General features: G+C 44.4%; 1 protein-coding gene across 5 annotated transcripts in view; it reads right to left on the bottom strand.

The window, feature by feature from the left end:
- Positions 1–21531, bottom strand: part of ACOT7 (acyl-CoA thioesterase 7) — a 231725-nt gene that overhangs the window by 175388 nt on the left and 34806 nt on the right. For 3 of the 5 annotated variants that reach the window (XM_044282138.1, XM_044282142.1, XM_044282139.1), the window contains exons 2-4: positions 19055–19167; positions 14401–14518; positions 6702–6858 (exon numbers count right to left, since the gene is read on the bottom strand). In XM_044282138.1, coding sequence (XP_044138073.1) covers positions 6702–6858; positions 14401–14518; positions 19055–19107 — 328 coding nt within the window. In that variant the 5' untranslated portion in view covers positions 19108–19167. Of the gene's footprint in view, positions 1–6701; positions 6859–14400; positions 14519–15824; positions 15962–19054; positions 19168–21531 lie in introns of those variants that run through there. The other 2 variants (XM_044282141.1, XM_044282140.1) reach the window with 2 other exon arrangements.

The following is a 21531-nucleotide window of genomic DNA, read 5'->3' as shown; positions in this document are numbered from 1 at the left end:
CCTCACAATCATGAGGTTCATGCGAAGACTCACTTGGCTGGCCGCCTGCAATAATTTTTTCTTGCATTGTTTCCATGTCCCGGGGGTGTGCAATTCGGCTGCTGACAATTTGTCTCGCTTCAAATTCCAGGCATTTCATCAGGATCTCCCGTCAGCATCACCCACTGCCTCCAGCACCCCGTCATTTCAGCAACTCATTCTGGACTAGAGGCCATCATGCGGCATAGCCAGTCTTTGGCCCACCTTTCACTATCAGTCAATACACATAGGACATACAACAGAGCGTTCACGCTTTTCAACAGATTCCTGGTAGAACACAACATCACGCACCCTTTCATCATGTCGTCTGTTTTGGGATTTGCTTCCTTTTGCCACCTCAAACTCAAAATGTCATACAACACCATCAAACTATATCTCACTGGCATCCAACATCACATGCTAATCTTGCACCCTAACTACACCAGCTTCATGGCCTCCCACCAAATCAAAACAATACTCAGAGGCATTCAGAAGACGGAACCCGCGCGTCCAGCCCAAAGGCTGCCCATCGACAGTCATGTCTTCAAGGCGTTATCCGACCTGCTGGACGCCACGCCTTTTGATTCAAATACCAACGCTGTCATCAAAACCGCAATTTACTTAGCCTTCTACGGGTTCCTGAGGCCCGGGGAATTCACTACCACCTCCACGTCCCAAACCTCACCTTGTCTCCTCGTCTCCCACTTATCCAAACACCTGGATCACTACATCCTGACCCTACCTCAGTCCAAGAGTAGTCAGCATTCACCCGTCAACATCTCATATTACCCCACGCACAACAAATGGTGCCCGGTGAGGGTACTGGACACCTACAGTCAGCTTCACAGGTTCCTACCCTCTCAACCGCTACTCCAAGTGCATGGATCGGTGCTCACCACGACCACCTTCATGATCCATGTCAGGTCTTTTCTCACCCAACTGGGCCTAAACGCTGGCAGCTATTCGGGACACTCCTTTCGCATTGGAGCGGCATCCACGGCCTCCAGTGCCAACATCCCTACCCATGTTATCAAGAAATTGGGACGCTGGAAGTCGTCCGCCTATGCGCGGTACATTCCCAATCCAGCGCATGAGTTAAGAGTGGCTTTCCAAAGCTTGTCGGGTTGAGCTGTGTACATGTTTTATTGGTTACAAATAAACTGGTTATTTCCATTTTTGCCCTCTTCTTTCTTAGGCCTACCTCATCCTCGGTTTCGGCACACCACAACCGACTGCATTTCTTTCCCTGCATTCCAGGGCTCTTCTCTGTACTACCGTAAGCACCTAACACAAGTATTAAGGCATTTGCCTGGATTTGTGGGAGGGGCTGAGGTCCGCCTCCAGCCTATTTAGGGCACCCCCCTTACCTGGCTCCTGCACCGTCTGAGGTCTGAGCTTTGTCCCTTCCACCACTCCACTCATTTACAACTCATTTCTCTTATGTCTTTTCCTTGGGTGGGCCCTCTTCTTTCTTAGGCCTACCTCATCCTCGGTTTCGGCACACCACAACCGACTGCATTTCTTTCCCTGCATTCCAGGGCTCTTCTCTGTACTACCGTAAGCACCTAACACAAATATATATTATACACACACACACACACACACACACACACACTGTATATGATGCTATCCTAATCATCTGCTAAGAGAATCAGGTCAGAAAAGTCCATATATTGTAAGGTTTTTCATTACACATTGTGGTAGAGGGGGCTATTGAGTATGCCTTCTGGCCTGCTCTTAAAGGGCAATTACCTTTGTGGCTGCTCTCTAAAAGACACTGCCACCCCTACAGGTTGTGTCTGGTATTGCAGCTCAATCTGATTCATTTCAACGCAGGCGAGTTGCAGTACCAGACACAATCCTTAAACGGGTGTGACCTCTTTTTGTAAAAGAAAGCAGCCAAGTTTCAGTAATCCTTATATTCTAGAAATAAGCGAATGGATTTGTTTGAATTGATTCATTTATCAAAAAGAGTTCTTCACCTGTCCCCGCTGCTGATGAAGCTATCCCCTGCTGCTTGATTGACAGGGGCGGACATCTTGCCTGGCCCCAACAATTTCATGCCTGCATCACTGCTCTGAGTCGTGGTGCAAGCGCAGAGGCCCTTCTATGGATACTGGAGCAGCAACTGTTCATACACCGCTACTCGGAAGTGTGGCAGCGCATGCAGAGTCACTGATCTGGTATCGGCAGCAGATTGCAATTGCGCCGCTACTCAGAGTAGCAGGGGCTCTTTATCTGTCTTTCTAATATCCACTAACTACCCATGTACCTTATTATCTGCCTACCTACCTAATTATCTACCTACCTACTGCTTCTCCCAGGTTCTGTCAAAAACAGGAGTTTTTTCCAGGGGAATTTCTATTTTATAATTCTATGAATTTTCTAATTGATCGTCTTTTCTTACTATTGGAAACAACTGCTGGACTATCAGACTTACTGGAATTTTGCAGATGGCATATTAGCAGACTATATTGAAAATACTTTCATATTTAGTTAGCATTTTATGCTTTACATAGATGATAGAAGCCATAAATGCTGAACGCGATTGTGCAGAGCAGAAAAAAATAGACAAATGTGAGAATAGAGAAGTAATCTGGAGAGAGAAAAAGTGGGGCAAGAGCTGGAAGGAATAGGAAAGGAAATGTGTCATGCGAGATAAAAATATAACACTGAATAAGAAAGAGGCATTGAACAGGCCGCTAATCCCACACAATCCCCGCAGTTCGAGTGCAGGGCAGCGGTGTGTAGGGTGATGATGGAGGTTGACGGAGAGGGCACATCTAAAACTGCAGAAACGGAACAAAATTCTGACAAAACGGAAACGATGTATCAAATGTCAAAGATGAGAATATTAAATATACTTAATTTATCACAGTTATCAAGATCTCTGCTTGCCGACACTGAAGAGAAACCACGCCGCAGTTATGTCTGTACAGGTGCTAGGATATTATAGGAAGATTGGTTGGAAAAGATATACTTAAAGAAATATTCCCATTTAAACAGCAGTGGTCACGTGCTCCCCGTCAACAGGACGTTGAGTTCAGCACAGCCGGGAGATGAAGAGCTAGCGGTGGAGTGATCAAGACCAGGTAAGTATGAGCAGCACCATGGGTCTGCCGTCCTGGAGGTCGGTTATAGCCTTGGATAACACATTTAACTCCTTCTACAGTTCCCAAACTGAGGGCGGCAGATAAAGAAAAGGATGTCCTGTCCATATCAAAGTGTGGAAGGTGCTTGAGCATATATGCCTCTGTACCTTACTGGTGTCATCCTGCACAGGCTTGCGGGTTCTAGACCTTCTCAAGGTGTCCGTTTGCCTTCTTTCAGAAGTGGGAGGACCTTTTATCTGTTTAGCCCTAGTCTAATTAGGGTCTTACCTTATAGGGTGGCCCCCACTGATGTCATACTAGGCGGAGACTGGAGCCGTTCTCTTCTCCCTGGCTATGAGCGGTGCGCTCTGATTGGATGCGCTCACAGCCAGGGAGAAGAGAACCACTCCAGTCTCCGCCTAGAATAACCAAGTCGGCTAATTAGAATATAAGGCGCCAAAATCAACGGGGGACAACAGTGCAATTACATCAGTGGGGGGGCTGCCCTATAAGTTATAATTAGACTAGGGTTAAACAGATGAAAGGTCCTCTTTAAGTGATAGAGCTGTTAGGCATCTTGCACACGGCCAGTCAACTTAAATGGCTCCGTGACCGCAAAAAAGAATGGCGAATTAGTGATGCGGGCAGCACACGTCCGGTGCCTGAAGTCTTGCTGCTAGTCCTTGTCTGCAGAACTTCTATCACATATGAGGAGAGCTGAAGGCCAGACACACTAGACTAATCTAACAAAAAAGGGGGAGGACTGGGTCCAGCGCCCTGACAACCTGAATGATAAACAAAAGGTTGAACAAATAGTTGCCTATACACTTGCCATGGGACTTAACATAGAAAAAAGCAAGCATTTAATCAGAAATCACAACATTGCATCAAATAGTAGTAGGTTAAAAGGGGTTTTTAGGAGATTTTGTTTTTTTAATTGATGACCTATCTGGAGATTGATCAGCTACTGAAGACCTGTGCGTGTCCAACACCAGCTGTTTGAGAAGGTATCGGTGCTTGAGGTAGTGCTGTGGCCTTCTCGCAGCTTACCCCATGCCGTGTGATGTCACGTTCATTGGTTACATGGCCTAGGCGCAGCTCCGCCCCAATACCAAGCACAGCTGCTATACAATATACGGCGCTCTGCTTGGTGAACTGAGAGAAGGCTGCGACGCTACTGTGAGCACTGATGACTACTCAAACAACTGATCTGCAGGGATCCCAGGTGGGTCTCAGATACCAATGACCTATCCTATCCAAAGGATGGGTGATCAGTTAAAAAACCCTTTAAAGAGGACCTTTCACCGATTATGACACTGTGAACTAAGAATACAGACCTGGAGAGCGGCGCCCGGGGATCTCACTGCACTTACTAGTATCCCTGGGCGCCGCTCCGTTCTCCCGCTATGCCCCCCGATATCTCCGGTCACTAAGTTATAGTAGGGGGAGATTTCAGTCACTAAGTTATGGTAGGCGGAGTCTGCCCTTGTTCTTGTCTAGCGCTGGCCAATCGCAGCGCAGAGCTCACAGCCTGGCAGGTTATTTTCTCCCAGGCTGTGAGCTCTGCAATGCGATTGGCCAGAGCTACAGAAGAACAAGGGCAGACTCCGCCTACTATAACTTAGTGAGCGGAGATACCGGAGGGCATAGCAGGAGAACGGAGCGGCGCCCGGGGATAATAGTAAGTGCAGTGAGATCCCCGGGCGCCGCTCTCCATGTCTGTATATAGTTAGTTCACATTGTCATATATGGTGAAAGGTCCTCTTTAAGTACTGTAGCAATAACTAGTTGCAGTGTCCCACTAGGATACTGCATTTGTGGCATGTCTGTGTAATGCCTTCACTTTCTCATCTGTTCTTATAAGGAGACTTTATATTTAATACGAGCCTTTGATACACCTATACCCAGAGACATGGTTTCTTTTATATGATCTTTATCTGCGTATATATCAATTCCATATGGACTGAGTTATTTTACTATTGGATCAAATTGCTGCTACTTCTATCATTTTACCACTGACTATATTTGCTGCCATTTTATTGGATTTTTTATTATTGCTGACATGAGATTTTATTATTGAATTAAATTGCTGATATATACCCCAGAAGGTGGTTGTGCCTTCTTTTTGCCCTTCACTAAAACCCTGGCATATGCTCTACATGGACGGCAGAGAGGGGGGTTTCCCTGTTCGGAACCTCGATCTATAGGTCAGAGTGAAGAGCCAATATTTGACTAAAGTGTGCTTTTCTGTGTTATACTAAGGCCATAAAATAGCACAATTTCCTGCGCACATCTATCCTGCCCACATGACATTTTCTCCCTTACCTCATACACACACATACATACACTTATACAAACTTGGCTGCCTGCTGCCACCACTAGGGGGAGGCTGTACACCTCATCTGAAAAGGGCTATATATAGTTTGGCCCCCTAGTGGTGGCAACAGGTATTCAATAGGTTTATCTGGAGATAAAGAAACCTTTCAAATCATTTATACCGCTGGTTCACTTTAAAAGTATTTAAAAGGTATAAAAGAAAAGCTAGTGAAATGCAAACACTGCATTTCAGTCAAAGAAGCAAATTAACATCTCTAATGTTTGGTGGTTGTTTTCCGACATCTTCTCAGAATTTGAAGAAGAATTCAGATGTGCTTCCAACTGTGGTATAATAAAGTAAAGCTGTCTGGAAACATCTCCAGTGATATAACATACAGTAAACTTAGAAGATGCATTTTAGCACACAGTATGTCATTACTAAGAGAATGGACTCTTCTATAGAGTGTGAAGTACGGTACAAACACAGTACAAACTCTGCCGCTCTCCCACAGTGATCCCCCACAGTCACTTGTCACACAGCATACGCTTAGTGTATATCTGCTGCTGCATGGACATGTGCTGCTGATGAAATGTGCGATGGTAGACAGCCACCATTGTGTACATAACAGCACGACTGCACATCTCTAATGGAATGTGGGATTAAAAATGTAAAAACTAAAACTTCACATTTTTAAAAGCACCTGGATCAAGATGGCAGGCAAGACAACACTAAGAAACACAGACTCATATACAATGACATCCTATGTGTTTCCAATCAGTAGATCTGTAAATCCAAAACTAGTATAACTATAATAGTAACAATATGCACAAAAAAATAACTTCTAATACTGCACCTATGTACAAAAATATAACTACTATAATACTGCTTCCATGTACAATAATATAACTAATATAATATTAAGTCCTTTATACAAGAATACACCTACTATAATACTGCCTTCTGTGTACAAGAATATAAGTACAATAATACTGATATATATATATATATATACACACACACACACACACACACACACTGTATATACACAAACACACAATTATTATAGCACTGTCTCCTAAGTACAGAAATAAAACTACTATAATACTGCCCCTATGTACAATAAAACTATTACAATACTGCTCCTACTGTATGTACAAGAATATAACTATAATACTACAGCTTTGTACAAAAATATAGCTACTATAATACTGTCTCTATATGCAAGATTATAACTACTATAATACTGTCGCCAATGTAGCACAACCATATCTTACCTGTCAATATGTTTTCAGCCATAACGTTAACTTGAACCTCCACAGAGTGCTTTGAAGTGTAGGAGATCTCTGCACTGACATGACCCACCTCTCCAATACACATGGGGGAGAGGAAGTCTGTGCGCTCCACACGAGCCAAAGTGCCAACACATTTCTCCTAGAATGAAACAGTTGAAGTGTCAGATACAAAAGACACCATGTATACCAGACAACAAAATAATGGGACTTGCATTTTATCTGTAAAGGATTTTCAGATTTCAGCCTTTGGATGTAAAGAAGAATGTTCTTATTCACAGACAGCAGCAGTGGGAAGCGGTAAAAAAATACAAATAGGGTGGAATTGAAAAAAAAAGCAATTCCTTCACGATTTTATGGATTTTGTTCCCACTGCGATTTGTTTGCGGCAAAACTGACCCATGCCCTTCATTTTCTAGATCAGTACGATTACAACGATACCCCATATGTATAGGTTTTCTATGTCTAAATAGCGTCAAAATAAAATTTAAACTTTGAAAAAATATATATTTTTATACCATATTCTAACCCAAAAACTTTTTTATAGTTATCTCTACTGAGCTGCATAGGAGCTCATTTTCGCGGGACAATCTGTACTTTTTTATTGATATCATTTTGGAGTGTGTGTGACTTTTTGATCACATTTTATAATATTTTAAGAGAAGCAACGAAAAAATGTCAAATTGGCCATTTTGACCCTTTTTTCCCCATTATGCCATTCGCCACATTGGAAAAATATTTTTTATTTGAATAGTATGGGCATTTTTGGTCGCAGTGATACCCACGATGTTTGGATTTTTGATTATTTAGGTATTATACGGAAATGTAAACATATTTTTAAAACATTTTATATATATATATATATATATATATATATATATGAGCCTATAAAATTAGTTTTTTTATTTTTCATTTTGAACACTCGGGTTTAAAATTAGTTTATTAAAATCAATTGCTCATTTCTTATGTTGGCCTGTCATTTGGTGGCCAAAATAAGAACTGCAGCATGAATGCTGTGGGTCTCGTCAGAGACTCAGATGATTCAAAGCAACTACCGACATCCCCATTGGCCGCAGAGTTTTTGACACTTTAGATGCCGTAATCTCACTTGATCACAGCATCTAAAGCATTTAATTACCACAATCAGCATTATTGCCGCTCACGATAATTAGCCTGCAGGTCTCTGCTGTTTGAAATAGCAGAGACCTGCCGGCCGTGAAGCCCGCTGCACGTGCGAGCGGGCGCCATGTTTACAAATCGCTCCAGCACAGTACATGTACTGCTCTGGTAGCCAAAGGCCTCTTTCACACGGGCGTCATTTTTTTTGCCCGGATAAGAGCCGGGTGCGTTGCGGGAAAATGCGCGATTTTTTCTGCGCAAGTGCAAAACATTGTCATGCGTTGCACTCGCGTGAGAAAAATCGCGCATGTTTGGTACCCAAACCCGAACTTCTTCATAGAAGTTCGGGCTTGGGATTGATGTTCTGAAGATTGTATTATTTTCCCTTATAACATGGTTATAAGCGAAAATAATAGCATTCTGAATACAGAATGCATAGTAAACCAGCGCTAGAGGGGTTAAAAAAAATAAAAAATTATTTAACTCACCTTAGTCCACTTGCTCGCGAAGCCCGGCATCTCCTTCTGTCTCCGCTGCTGATGAACAGGACCTGGGGTGAGCTGCTCCATTAAATACAGGTTAAGGACCTTCGATGACATCACTCCGGTCATCACATGGTACGTCACATGATCTTTTACCATGGTGATTCACCATGGTAAAAGATCATGTGATGACCGGAGTGACGTCATCGAAGGTCCTTAAGCTCTATTTAATGGAGTAGCTCAGCCCAGGTCCTGTTCATCAGCAGCGGAGACACAAGGAGATGCCGGCTTCGCGAGCAAGTGGACTAAGGTGAGTTAAATTTTTTTTTTTTTTAACCCCTCTAGCGCTGGTTTACTATGCATTCTGTATTCAGAATGCTATTATTTTCCCTTATAACCATGTTATAAAGGAAAATAATAATGATCGGGTCTCCATCCCGATGGTCTCCTAGCAACCATGCGTGCAAATCGCACGGCATCCGTACTTGCTTGCGGATGCCATCCGATTTTCACACACCCCATTCACTTCTATGGGGCCTGCGTCACGTCAAAATCGGAAAATATAGAGCATGCTGCGATTTCAACTGAACGCACAAGTGATGCGTTAAAAACATCGCTCATGTGCACAGCCCCATAGAAATGAATGGGTCAGGATTTAGTGCGGGTGCCATACGTTCGCCGCACGGATCGCACCCGCACGGAAAACTCGCCCGTGTGAAAAGGGCCAAAGGGTTAAGAATAGTAAAAAAAAAACAAAAAAAACACAAAAACGTACATATAACTTCTTAGGTATTTTATGAAGAGGATCTGCAGCAGCTGAGGTGTGTATTATGAGGTTCTGCAGCAGCTGAGGTGTGTATTATGAGGTTCTGCAGCAGTTGAGGTATGCATTATGAGGTTTTGCAGCAGCTGGGGTGTGCATTATGAGGTTCTGCAGCAGCTGAGGTGTGCATTATGAGGTTCTGCAGCAGCTGAGGTGTGCATTATGAGGTTCTTCAGCAGCTGAGGTGTGTATTATGAGGTTCTGCAGCAGCTGAGGTGTGTATTATGAGGTTTTGCAGCAGCTGAGGTGTGTATTATGAGGTTTTGCAGCAGCTGAGGTGTGTATTATGAGGTTCTGCAGCAGCCGAGGTGTGTATTATGATGTTCTTCAGCAGCTGAGGTATGAATTATGATGTTCTTCAGCAGATTAGGTGTGTATTATTAGCAGCTGAGGTTTGTACCATTATGTTCTGTAGCAGCTAAGGTGTGTATTATGATGTTCCGTAGCAGCTGAAGTGTGTATTACGAGGTTCTGCAGCAGCTAAGGTGAGTATTATGAGGTTCTGCAGCACCTGAGGTGTGTATTATGAGTTTGTGCAGCAGCTGAGGTGTGTATTACTCTTTGCGATACTGTCGGTCCTACAGCAGTAGCTCCTATGGAGGCCTGTAGGTAGCAGGGCTCAATAGGAACATAGTGCAATCCCATAGGCTGCAATGGCAATTCACTGGAGTCTATGGAACAAGTGGTCTAACAATCTATTCAAATCATCCCCATTATTAAAATTAAAATAAACAATAAAAAAAAAATTGCATCACCACATCCCAAAACGCCCATACTGTTAAAATATAAACGTATTTATTGCGTATGGTGAATTGATGCAAAAACTAAAAAAAATATTATATTATATATATTAATTATATATAACATGTTTTTCCGAATTACAAGACAAACTCCCCCCCCCCCCCCCCAAAAGTGGGCGGGAAAAAAAAGGACAGTAAGTCTTATGCTACTTTCACACTCGCGTTTGGTGCGGATCAGTCATGGATCTGCACAGACGGATCCGCACCGATAATACAATCATCTGCATCCGTTCAGAACAGATCAGTTTGTATTATCTTTAAGGCTGCTTTCACACTAGCGTTCGCTGGTCCGCTCGTGAGCTCCGTTTGAAGGAGCTCACGAGCGGACCCGAACGCAGCCGTCCAGCCCTGATGCAGTCTGAATGGAGGCGGATCCGCTCAGACTGCATCAGTCTGGCGGCGTTCAGCCTCCGCTCCGCTCGCCTCCGCACGGACAGGCGGACAGCTGAACGCTGCTTGCAGCGTTCGGGTGTCCGCCTGGCCGTGCGGAGGCGTGCGGATCCGTGCGGATCCGTCCAGAATTTCAATGTAAGTCAATGGGGACGGATCCGTTTGAAGATGCCACAATGTGGCTCAATCTTCAAGCGGATCCGTCCCCCATTGACTTTACATTGAAAGTCTGGACGGATCCGTACTAGGCTATTTTCACACTTAGCTGTTCTATGCTAAAAATAATGCAGACGGATCCGTTCTGAACGGAGCCTCCGTCTGCATTATTATGAGCGGATCCGTTCAGAACGGATCCGCCCGAACGCTAGTGTGAAAGTAGCCTAACATTGCCAAAACGGATCCATCTTGAACACTATTGAAAGTCAATGGGGGGGGGGGGGGGGGCGGATCCATTGTGTCAGTGAAAACTGATCCGTCCCCATTGACTTACATGGTGTGTCAGGTTTGGTGTCCGCCTCGAGGGCGGAATGGAGGCGGAACGGAGGCAAACTGATGCATTCTGAGCGGATCCTTTTCAATTCAGAATGCATTGGGGCAAAACTGATCTGTTTTGGACCGCTTGTGAGATCCCTAAATGGATCTCACAAACGGAAACCAAAACGCCAGTGTGAAAGTAGCCTAATAGTCCGAATGCTAATGACTGCTTCCATTATGGAAGCAGTCATTAGTATGCAGGAGTTGCAGAGAGCAGAAGCGCTGTGCTGGCTGTACTCACCTTCCTTAGGCTCGATGGGGGCCCGATCTGAGGCTAATGATCAAAAAGTCACACACTCCAAAATAGTACCAATAAAAACTAAAAAAAGATTAGCTCCATAGATGTAACTATAAAAAAAGTTATGGGGTCTAGATATGGTGATCCAAAGTTTATATATTTTTTGTATTAAAAGAAGAAAGAAAAACTATATAATTAAATATCGTTAAATATCACTGTAATCACACTGACCCGTGAAATGAAGGTAACAGGTCAGCTTTACCGCATAGGGAACGCCATACAAATAAAAACCCATAAAACTATAGCGAAATAGCGTTTGTTTTTTCCAATTTCACCAAATTTTTTATTTTTCCAGCTTCCTACTACTTTGTATACAATATTAAATGGTGCTATTATAAAGTACAACTTGTTCCCCCATAAAACAAGCCCTCATACGGCTATGTGAACGGAAAAATAAAAAGGTTATGGCTCTGGGAAGAGCAAGGAGTGAAAAACGGAAATGCAAAAATGGAAAAATCACCTCGGGCTGAAAGGGTTAATTTTGCATTTGCTGGGGTGTGTGTTATAGAGCTATGTGGAATTATGATGTTCTGCAATCATATGAGGTTCTGCATATTGATGTTCTGGAGGGATCTGCAGCTGTTACAAAAATCTGCAGTATCTGCAAAATACGGATACTGAGTTTTTGCGGACTCACTGACTTCAATGAGTCCATGGTCCGCATTTTGCGGCCAAGCATAGGACATGCCGAACGGACATATGGAAGTGCACAGCACATGGATTATCCGTACGTTTTTCGCATCCATATGTCAGTTCCGCAAAAAGATAGAATATGCTCGCAAAATGTGGACCATAGACCCACACGGACTGCATCCGTATTTGGTGGATCCGCGGGTTGTGGACCGCAAAACGGACACGGTCGTGTACATATGGCCTATTCCTAGTGCATCTACTACCCTGTTTCTAATGCTTGTGATCTGCTTGTCTGGATGGAACATTTTCCAAAGAAATCAGTCTTGAGCACCATCTAGTGGACAGTACTTGTAACTGATAAGAATTCTTCATTGACCGCAGTACACTGAAATCTCACTAGAAAATTCCCATGCTGGAATCATATATAAAACAACAATTACTATCAAATACATTTGACCCCGAAAAGACTCTTTGGTTCCATGACAATCAACCCCTAAAATGGAGGTGTGGGGGAGGGGTTTTAAAATGAACATGTAAAAATGCATGCTGTCTATTATAAAATAATGATTTTCAATATTAGGTCAGATATAATTAATTTGGTCACTTACGGAGGATTATCTTGTGCTTAAATGCACTTCCTTACTTTTTAAAGGAAAACTCCACTTTTACACAAGTCCATGGTCTAAATCTACCAGAATGTTTGCAGAGACTTTATTGTATCTTTTTTAATTCCATTTTGTTTCTCCATTGATGCAGTCTTCTGGTTTCCGGTTACCTCAGAGCAATACATTGTGGGCGCTCAGATGAAATTACACAGTTAAAGGGCTTGTGTCACTTCATCAAATATCATTTATTACGTAGAGGAAGTTAATACAAGGCACGTACTAATGTATTGTAATTGTCCATATTGATTCTTCTGCTGGCCGGATTCATTTTTCCATCGTGTTATACACTGCTCATTTCCATGGTTACGACCACCAAGAGCAAGTTTTCCGCGCAGGTGCAATGCATGACGTGAACGCATAGCACCCGCACTGACTAATTCATTTCAATGGGTCTGTGTACATGAGCGTTTTTTTCCCGCATCAGTTCTGCTTTGCGTGAAAACCGCAGCATGTTCTATATTCTGCATTTTTCATGCAGCCCTGGCCCCATAGAAGTAAATGGGGCTTCAGTGAAAAACACATTGCATCCGCAAGCAAGTGCGTTTTTCACTGATGGTTGCTAGGAGATGTTGTTTGTAAACCTTCCGCTTTTTACCACACGCATGAAAAACGCATCAAAACGCATTGCATCCGTGCGGAAAAAAAATTAACAACTGAACGCAATTGCAGACAAAACTGACTGAGAAGCTGACACTTTTTCCTATAGAGTGCAAGCACGACCACCACTGATAGATTGCAGGGTGGTCGTAACCATGAAAACGAGCAGTGTATAATGTGATGGAAAAATGTATCAAACCAGCAAAGGAAGAAAAAAGGAAAGCAATACATTAGTAAGTGCCTTGTATTAACTTTCTCTACATGATAAATGCCACTTGCTGAAGTGAGAGAACCCCTTTAAGGCTCAGCTAATAGGTCACATCTGTCTGTAGATAAACATTCCCAAAAAGGACCTAGCTGAATATTGGCTTTCACTTTATGTGTGAATGGAGAAGAAAATGTCATATAGCGGGAAATCTCTGCAATGCCTGTCTGTAATGGTGCATTGTAACAAACCCCTCAGCTGTATGATAAGGCTGGGGCTACATAGCGATCTTGCGGAACGCACACGCCCTGCCCCATGATAGAAAAGCCTATTCTTCCTCGCAATTGAGGACAATAGGATCTGCTCTATATTTTTTGTGGGGCCGCGGAACGGATGTGGACAGCACACTATCCACCTCTTCTGCGGCCCCCCATTGAAATGAATAGGTCCACATCCTTTGCGTGTAATGGATGTGGACACAAATATGTTGTGTGAACGCACCCTTAGGGTTCATGCACACATCATTAGCACATGCATTGAGACCCCATAGGTCCAAATAACCGATTCCTTTATCACCTCTAGTGCACTTCATATCTATACAGACACAGATACTAACTGGTGACTGGCTCATACAGCTCTATGTGTACTACACTATTTACTTCAAGATGGCCAGTCTGCGGCACAAAACAAGCACTGCTACCTCTTGTGTCACCCCTATTTCCTCATAGATTGTAAGGATCCTCACTCCTATTATTTAAAATGTTTGGTAGATTGTATGTAATGTCTGATTTTGTATGTAAAGTGCTATATAAAGGTCATCAGTCATGGCAAGCAGTGGAAGCAGTTCCCCACTGACGAGCTGAGGGACCAGATGGTCTCATTGAACTTCATAGGAAAGGAAAGGATCCAAGGTCAGCCATGGTATAAAATGCCTATGCCACAATGCATTTTTCCTAATGATAGCCAGAGTATATTGGATGTAATACTGGGGGCTTTTACTTCTTCTTCTGGGGTTTCTATCTTTAAAGGTCTACCTAGTAACCAGGGTCAGAAGCAAGCTTTCCACCCTGTAAAACTATGCCTGGTCCGTGGACCATTCGTCATGCTTGCAGGGTGTATCCACATTACAAACACTTACCCCAGACTGGCTGTTACAATGGCGGGTGCTTATGATGGCTCCAGCTTCCTCAATCATCTTCAGAATGGTTCCTCCATGCACGTTTCCTGCAATATTTGCGTCATCCGGACGCATAATCCTGTCAAAAGAAAAGGAAAAAAATCTACAGCTCAGAAGGCAATATGCAAGTCTACGGACATGATTCTACGGGAAGAGCTCACAAGATTGTATCCAAGTTAGCATGGAGAGGATGTAGTTATAGGTTACATGATCTCTTATAGACAGGCAGAGGCTTGCCTACACATGGAAGACGTGGCATCAGTGGCATGGTGGGTCTTGAGTAATTCAATCCTCAGAAGGATGTTCCATGCAAGGCAAAAGTAGAATTTAACTTTTTTTTTTCCTGGTTACATCTCAAAGAGCATTTCCTACCAAACAATTGGCATATGTCTAGGAAATATAATCAAAGTATGATTGCTGAGGGTCTGATCTTCGAGCACACCAGGAACATAGAAGCAGTGGCCCCTTAAATAGGTTGCACATCCACAGGATATGCCATCAATGACTGAAAGGAACGGGTCTTAGATGAGGGACTGTCACCTATCTCAAGAATGTGGCCTCAAACTGCTCTGCCAGGAATGAAGAGGAGGGCGCACGCACTGCTCGCTTCATTCACCGCTATGGCCTTCTTAACATAGCCGAATAAGTGCTCTAGGCCGTTTTTAGAAGTCCCATTGCAGTGACTGGAGATTGCAGTGCGTGCGCCCTCCTCTTTATTCCTGACCGTGCGCGTCAGTGGGTCCCGTTCTTCAGCCAGGAACGAGTCTTTGAGGAGGGACCCACACCTATTGGACATTTATGGCATATCCCCCGTCTATGCTATAAATGGCCAGAGGGTACAATCCCTTTAAAGGGAAACGGCCCCCAGAAGATTCACTAACAATCCAGGCACAATAGGGCTATATCAGGTGGATATAAGGAAACCTCTCACTTATCGATCCGGTACTTCATTCTGGAGAAAAAGTATTTAACCACTCATTTGCCTATGGTTAGAAAGTGCACCGAGGGCTGGTCCAAACCACTCGGTGCACCCTTGCTCTTCCTACTCCCTCCTGACAGGCCCTGTCAATCAAGAAGGAAAGGGGCCCATCGAAAATGTCCATTGTGTAATGCTTGGTGTCCCCTCTGGTGGCGCTGCAGCGGAATTGAGCACTTTCTCAGCTGATCGTTGGGAGTTCCAAGAGCAGGAAATCCTATGATCAGCCTCTTAATGAAAAGAAATTGTAAAAAAGCAGACAGCCCCTTGTTTTCCCAACTATTATAGAACTACTGCTCCCAGCATCCTCAAACCAAAATGTTCAACTGTGGTTTTATCATGCAATTATATGTAATATAAAAAAGTGAAATCAGTAAGGCAAGAAACCCCATGAAGATCTGCACACTACCTTGTAAGGACATCTTCCATCTAGACAGGAAGCTAGAGCGGTGGTGGGGCTGCATGCAGGCAGCCAGGGCCGGGGGTGAATGATGTCCCCTGCTCACTGTGAATATGTATGTAGCCGTGATGTCAGAGGGACGTCACAGCCTCTGGTCAACCACATGTGCAGGGATATGAATGGTGCTGGGCGCAACCTGCAAACCAAGGCTACAGAGCAGCCAATCACATCGCCCCAGAGTTGCCATAGCAACTCAGTAGCCAAATTATCGGAGCTGCGGATGGAGACGGCTTCCTGTATTTTTTTGTGACACAAGTGTATGAACAGAAATAGCATTAGCATGATTTTGCACTTGTTAATCATATTAGAAAACACGTTCTTTATTAATATACATTATCCTTTATACAATAAAGAAAAAAATACTTAAACGGCGGTCATCCAGGATTAGCAAAATGGTTAACAGCAAACTGAAGACGTGAAGGAAAGGCGTCTAAAGGACTGCGAGCTCTTCAACCTTAGGGTATGTTCACACAGTTCTTATGTACCAAATATAAACGGATGTGGATTCTGCTTCAGGATTCCTTGTGGGGGGGTTTTTATGCGTTTTTTGATCCTGCCCTTTTTAGTTGAAAGTTTGGATCTGGATTCGATGCGGAATCCACAGGTCACTTATTCTTTCCATGTCACAGGCTTTAAAAGTGCAAGCAGAGAGCAGTTTTCCCATTGAAATCAATAGAGATAATTTTCAAGCGTTTCTTGGAGTAGTTTTATCGCTGTGGAACCCACATAGAAATCCACATTAAAATACTCCATGTGAACATACCCTTAACACCCTCAAGAGGTTATGGACTTCCCACAGGGAATCCGCAGGTCACAACCCCTGTTTGTTACCACCAGCCGCCACGCGTTTGTTCATATGCTTATATGTCGCTGTCACTTTAAGATCACTAAAGTGGCCTTTTGCATTAAATAAGTTGCATATACAATCCTAGGAGACCCCAGAATGTTATCCACAACTTTTCAGGGCAATTGGCGCACTTTTCAATACAGGTTGAATTTATTCATGCACGAATCGAATCGCCCGACCAATTTCTCCAAATCGAATTTCCAGAAATATGCTCATCGCTAGTTCTAAACCACGTTACGCATTGGCACAAAGCAGGAGGTAGAGATCGCAGTGACAATGCCAGCCCTGCATTATTATCAGCGCAGTGTGCACAGGTCCTGCGTGTAAGAGGGTTGGAAAAAAAAACTGCACCCCCCCCCCCCCCCCTTTACGTGAATATACGTATCCTGTACAGTTTGGTCATGTTACTATGGGCGCCAGTTTACCCAGTTATGGTGGCAATACCATCCAAATGGAATTGGATTTTGATAATGATTACTAGGTGACATACTCCCTCAATTCTCGCACTAAAGTGTGTCAGGTAAGATATGCCACCAATATGTGCCGCATGCCACTGGAGACACCAAGTAATATGTGCACTTACAGTGGGTTGAATGGCTTGTATATGAAGGCAATGTATAAGCTGTATACTGATGATGACATCACAGGTACTTTGTGAAACTGAGATATGCCCATATGTATAGCTAAGCCATACTGCTAATGTGACCCTGCCTCGGGTCTTTGTAAGTAAAAGAGGGAGAGGAGGGAACGTAGCTGCAGACAGGGGCGGATTGGCCATAGACCCTACAGGGAAATTTTCTCGGTGGGCCAATGCCCCAGGGGGCTACCCGGGCCTTTCTCTCTGCCGCTGACTGGGTACAATAATGAGCTCTCAACAGTACTTAAAGGGGTTGTCTGGGTTCAGATCTGAACCCGGACATACCCATATTTTCACCCAGGCAGCCCCCCTGGATGTTACCATCCGATGTGCCCCCTTGCCCTGCGCTAGATCACGCGACATCACCGGCTCTGATGGGCCGGCTTTTGCGCTGCAATAACCGTTTCAAACAGGCTAGGGCAGCGCCTGCCCATCAGTGCGATTGAAGTCACTGGGCTCTCTGCTGGGCGGAAGCCTCCGCCTGGCAGTCCTAAGGAGAGCACGGTACGTCGCGGGATCTCCTAAAAATGCCTTTGCCCTGCGCGATTCAGGGGGCTGCCTGGGTGAAAATATGGGTATGTCCAGGTTCACCTCTGAACCCTGACAACCCCTTTAATGCTGTGAGAATCAGGTACTCCTGTACCAGGCCAGCAACCCTCCTGAATTCATCCGCTATGGCCCCCACCTCACCTCCTGAGCCCCCTCTTTGCTCCATAGAAAACTGGAGGAGGACAGAAGACAGTAGCTATTGATGGCCACCACAAAGGACCAAGTTTTGGGGAAGTATACTGGGCTACACTGTGTTATTTTCTTCTTCTGGGATGGCATTTTGCACCATGGTATTGTTGACCCTGCCTATTTTTGTTGCCTCTCCTTCTGTTAATTTGGACCTGCCTACAAAATGGGGCCACTTTCAGTTTTTTTTTTCCAGGGCCACTAACTTCCCAGTCCGCCCCTGCCTGCAGATTCTCATTTGTGTTAGTGGAACAGAACGAGGCGAGCTGGAGCAGCAAGGTAGTCATCAGCACATCTCCTACATCACTCCAATAAGAGCCTGTCCAAAAAGCAAGGATGTGGAGAGAAAATGTACGCTTCCAGGAACCAGAAGAGGAAAGGAAAAAGAGGGATATGATGAAGGCTACACATCTCAGGCGGCACTGCATCTGATCTACATGGAGTGCGCACAGTAGCCACAGAAACATAGAAACCAAGAAGCTGCTTTAATTTTGTCTTCAAATTTTCAAGATTGCAGTTGTCTGTCAGTGAACTGAAACATGTTTGCTTACATCCCACAGCTAAAAACCCTGAAAGTCCTAATAATCCAGTATAGGCAATCCACTTTGCAGCCATGCAGCTATCAGGGCATGCTGAGAGTTGTAGTTACAGCTGGAGAGGCACAGGTTAGAAGACCACACAAATACACACACATACAACAGTCATTGCAGGGACTTTACCTTCTTGCTTTAGCATCAAGGTGCAGTAAGTGAGCTCTTACCCTGCTGATGCCCAGAAGTCTTAACACCCGCATCATACTGAGCGCTCTTGGGTTTACAGACATCTGACTACAGTACACACAGAACTTCATATGTAAAACGGAATATTTGTACAAACACAGGGCTCCATCGCCTTTTGTTTCGCATTTCTCACACCGGGAGCAGTAACTGCGGAGGAGGAATGTCAATGCAGAGATTTTACCTGGAGTGGAATAGAAGTCCTTCCAGAAAGCGTCTAACACCTGGGAGCCTCATCCCCAAAAGTAAGACGGTCCTGGGGTCAAGCAGTCTGGCAGTTTAGGAGAATCCTATGAGCTGAATGAGATGAAACACGTTTTGCAGTCCAGAAATATCACCTTTGCACTTATTCAGGCAGGATATTAAGCAAAGCCTATGAGTAATATTTAACTTATTATAACATTGCACAACACCTCTACACTACGATGTATGTTTAAGAATCCTCCGGGTATATTATAATGTATGGAAAGTTCAAGAATCCTCAGGGCGTATTACAATGTATGGAAAGTCTAAGCAATCTAGAGTCACCTAGGACTATTTGTATATTATAATGGTTAGGACATCTGAGCAACCTATGGTCTCCTTAGCTTACTCTACAAGATATGGGAGGTCTAAGCAACCTATGATCTCCCTAGCCTACTATACAATATGTGGGCAGTCTAAGCAACCTATGATCTCCCTAGCTTACTCTACAATCTATGGGAGGTCTCAGCAACCTATGGTCTCCTTAGCCTACTAAACAGTATATGGTATGTCTAAGCAACCTATGGTCTCCTTAGCCTACTCTACAATATATCGGAGGTTTAAGCAACCTATGATCTCCCTAGCTTATTCTACAATATATGGAAGGTCTAAACAACCTATGGTCTCATTAGCCTACTGTACAATATATGGGATGTCTAAGCAACCTATGGTTTCCTTAGCCTACTGTACAATATAAGGGACATCTAAGCAACCTACAGTCAGCTCAGTCTACACTACAATGTGTGGGATGTCTAAGCAACCTATGGTCTCCTTAGCCTACTCTACAATACAAGGGACGTCTAGGCAACCTACAGCTAGCTAAGTCTACACTACCTATGATAATCTCAATGTACGGAAAATCTAAGAAACCTATTGTCATGTCAGTTTGCACTACAAGGCATAGAGATTCTAAAGGTGGCCATACACCTAATGATGAGCAAATTGATTCATAAGAATAAAGTCTTTCTATCAAGCAAGATGCCACACCTGCTACAAGGTCTCCCCAAATTTCTGCCTGAACTGGGGAATCTCTAGAGACCCTCCAGAGGCGGTGGCAGATGGATTAGTCCAGCTGGCAAAACCAGACGTGGGAGCCAGAGAAAAATCCTGCCAGTGGGGGGTGAGCTCTGCTTGCTGTGAGGAGGGGTAGGTGCCGGTTGTCTTGTTTGTCCCATGAGATTTACCACTCAATCACAATCTTCATCCCTGCCTGAGGGTGAGTATAGTGCCCCTCAGCTGGTAGCACAAAAAGGAGGAAGAAAGCATGTGAAGCATTATAGGAAGTTGATGAAAATAGCTGGATGTAATGAGAATGGAGAGCTTAGCTCTGAAGTGTGGAAGAAAGTAATGAGACAGTGTCGTGGAAAGTTGAGTGATGAAGGTTTGCTCGGTGCAGCGCAAGCGTGGCAACAGACAGCAAATCGTCTGGCTGCCAATGGGGGATCAGAGAGATGGGATGAAAATTTTAAAGCTTATGTTTATACGACAGGAAATCCAGAGCCACCACCCTATAATGGCACTGGAGAAATAGCACCGGACCCAGCACACCCAGTGAGACCCCTGGAATTTCAGTGGGGGGGGGGGGTCTCCGGGACGAATATGTGTACATTGTGGGCAGCAAAATTTATACTCCCGTGATACTTGTCTTGCTTGTGGTGCCCCCTGCCCCCATTGTGTCACAGCCTCAGTCTGAACAACCCTTGTTGCTCAGATCCTCCTCTGATAACTTTTTAAGAGGCAAAACAGGCTACTGAGGATTCAACAACAGGAGGGGCAGGGAAAGTTCTAAAACCAATCATCCCCTTATATCCGGTGTTAAATTCCGATGGCACCTATTACGTGGCGGGAGGGCCAACCATGCAACCCCCAGCATACTCATTTAGATGGTAGGTGGTGTCCCTGAAACCAGAGGACAGAAGAAGTCCAAGGAAGCAGATGAAGCAGGTGGGAAGATGGAGGCCCTCCAAAACTCTGCGGTAAGCTCCCCTTTCATTTTGCAGCCGCAGGGCGCAGAGGAGGCGTGGCAAGCCGAGGAAGCCACAGGGATATGAGCAGCAGAGAGAGAGAAAGAGACAGGCTGGTGACCAGACAGGGGTAGATCTTTTAGCCAGACAAGCCCAGACTCCCTCCCCCCCTCGCCCCCCGAGATAAAATCGATAAATCAGAAAGGGAGATATGGAGATATGTGACTTTTAGTCCTACACAAGCCACTGATTTGGTAAACTCCCACCCTGACCCCGAACAGCACCCTATGCCCTTTTATAGGACATTAGAACAGATCAGGAAAACACACTCTGCCACATGGAGGGACTTAGCAGGACTTACCCAGATTAAGGCAGTAGATTCTTTCTGGTCAACAATGGAAAAAGACCTACCACCTTGAAATCATGGGGAGGAGGGGTTTCTAAAAACCTACCA

This window comes from Bufo gargarizans, chromosome 2 (genome assembly GCF_014858855.1).
Source record: "Bufo gargarizans isolate SCDJY-AF-19 chromosome 2, ASM1485885v1, whole genome shotgun sequence".
Classification (NCBI taxonomy): domain Eukaryota; kingdom Metazoa; phylum Chordata; class Amphibia; order Anura; family Bufonidae; genus Bufo; species Bufo gargarizans.
The sequence above is the reverse complement of the archived record's forward strand: the minus strand, read 5'-3'. Positions and strand labels throughout refer to the sequence as shown.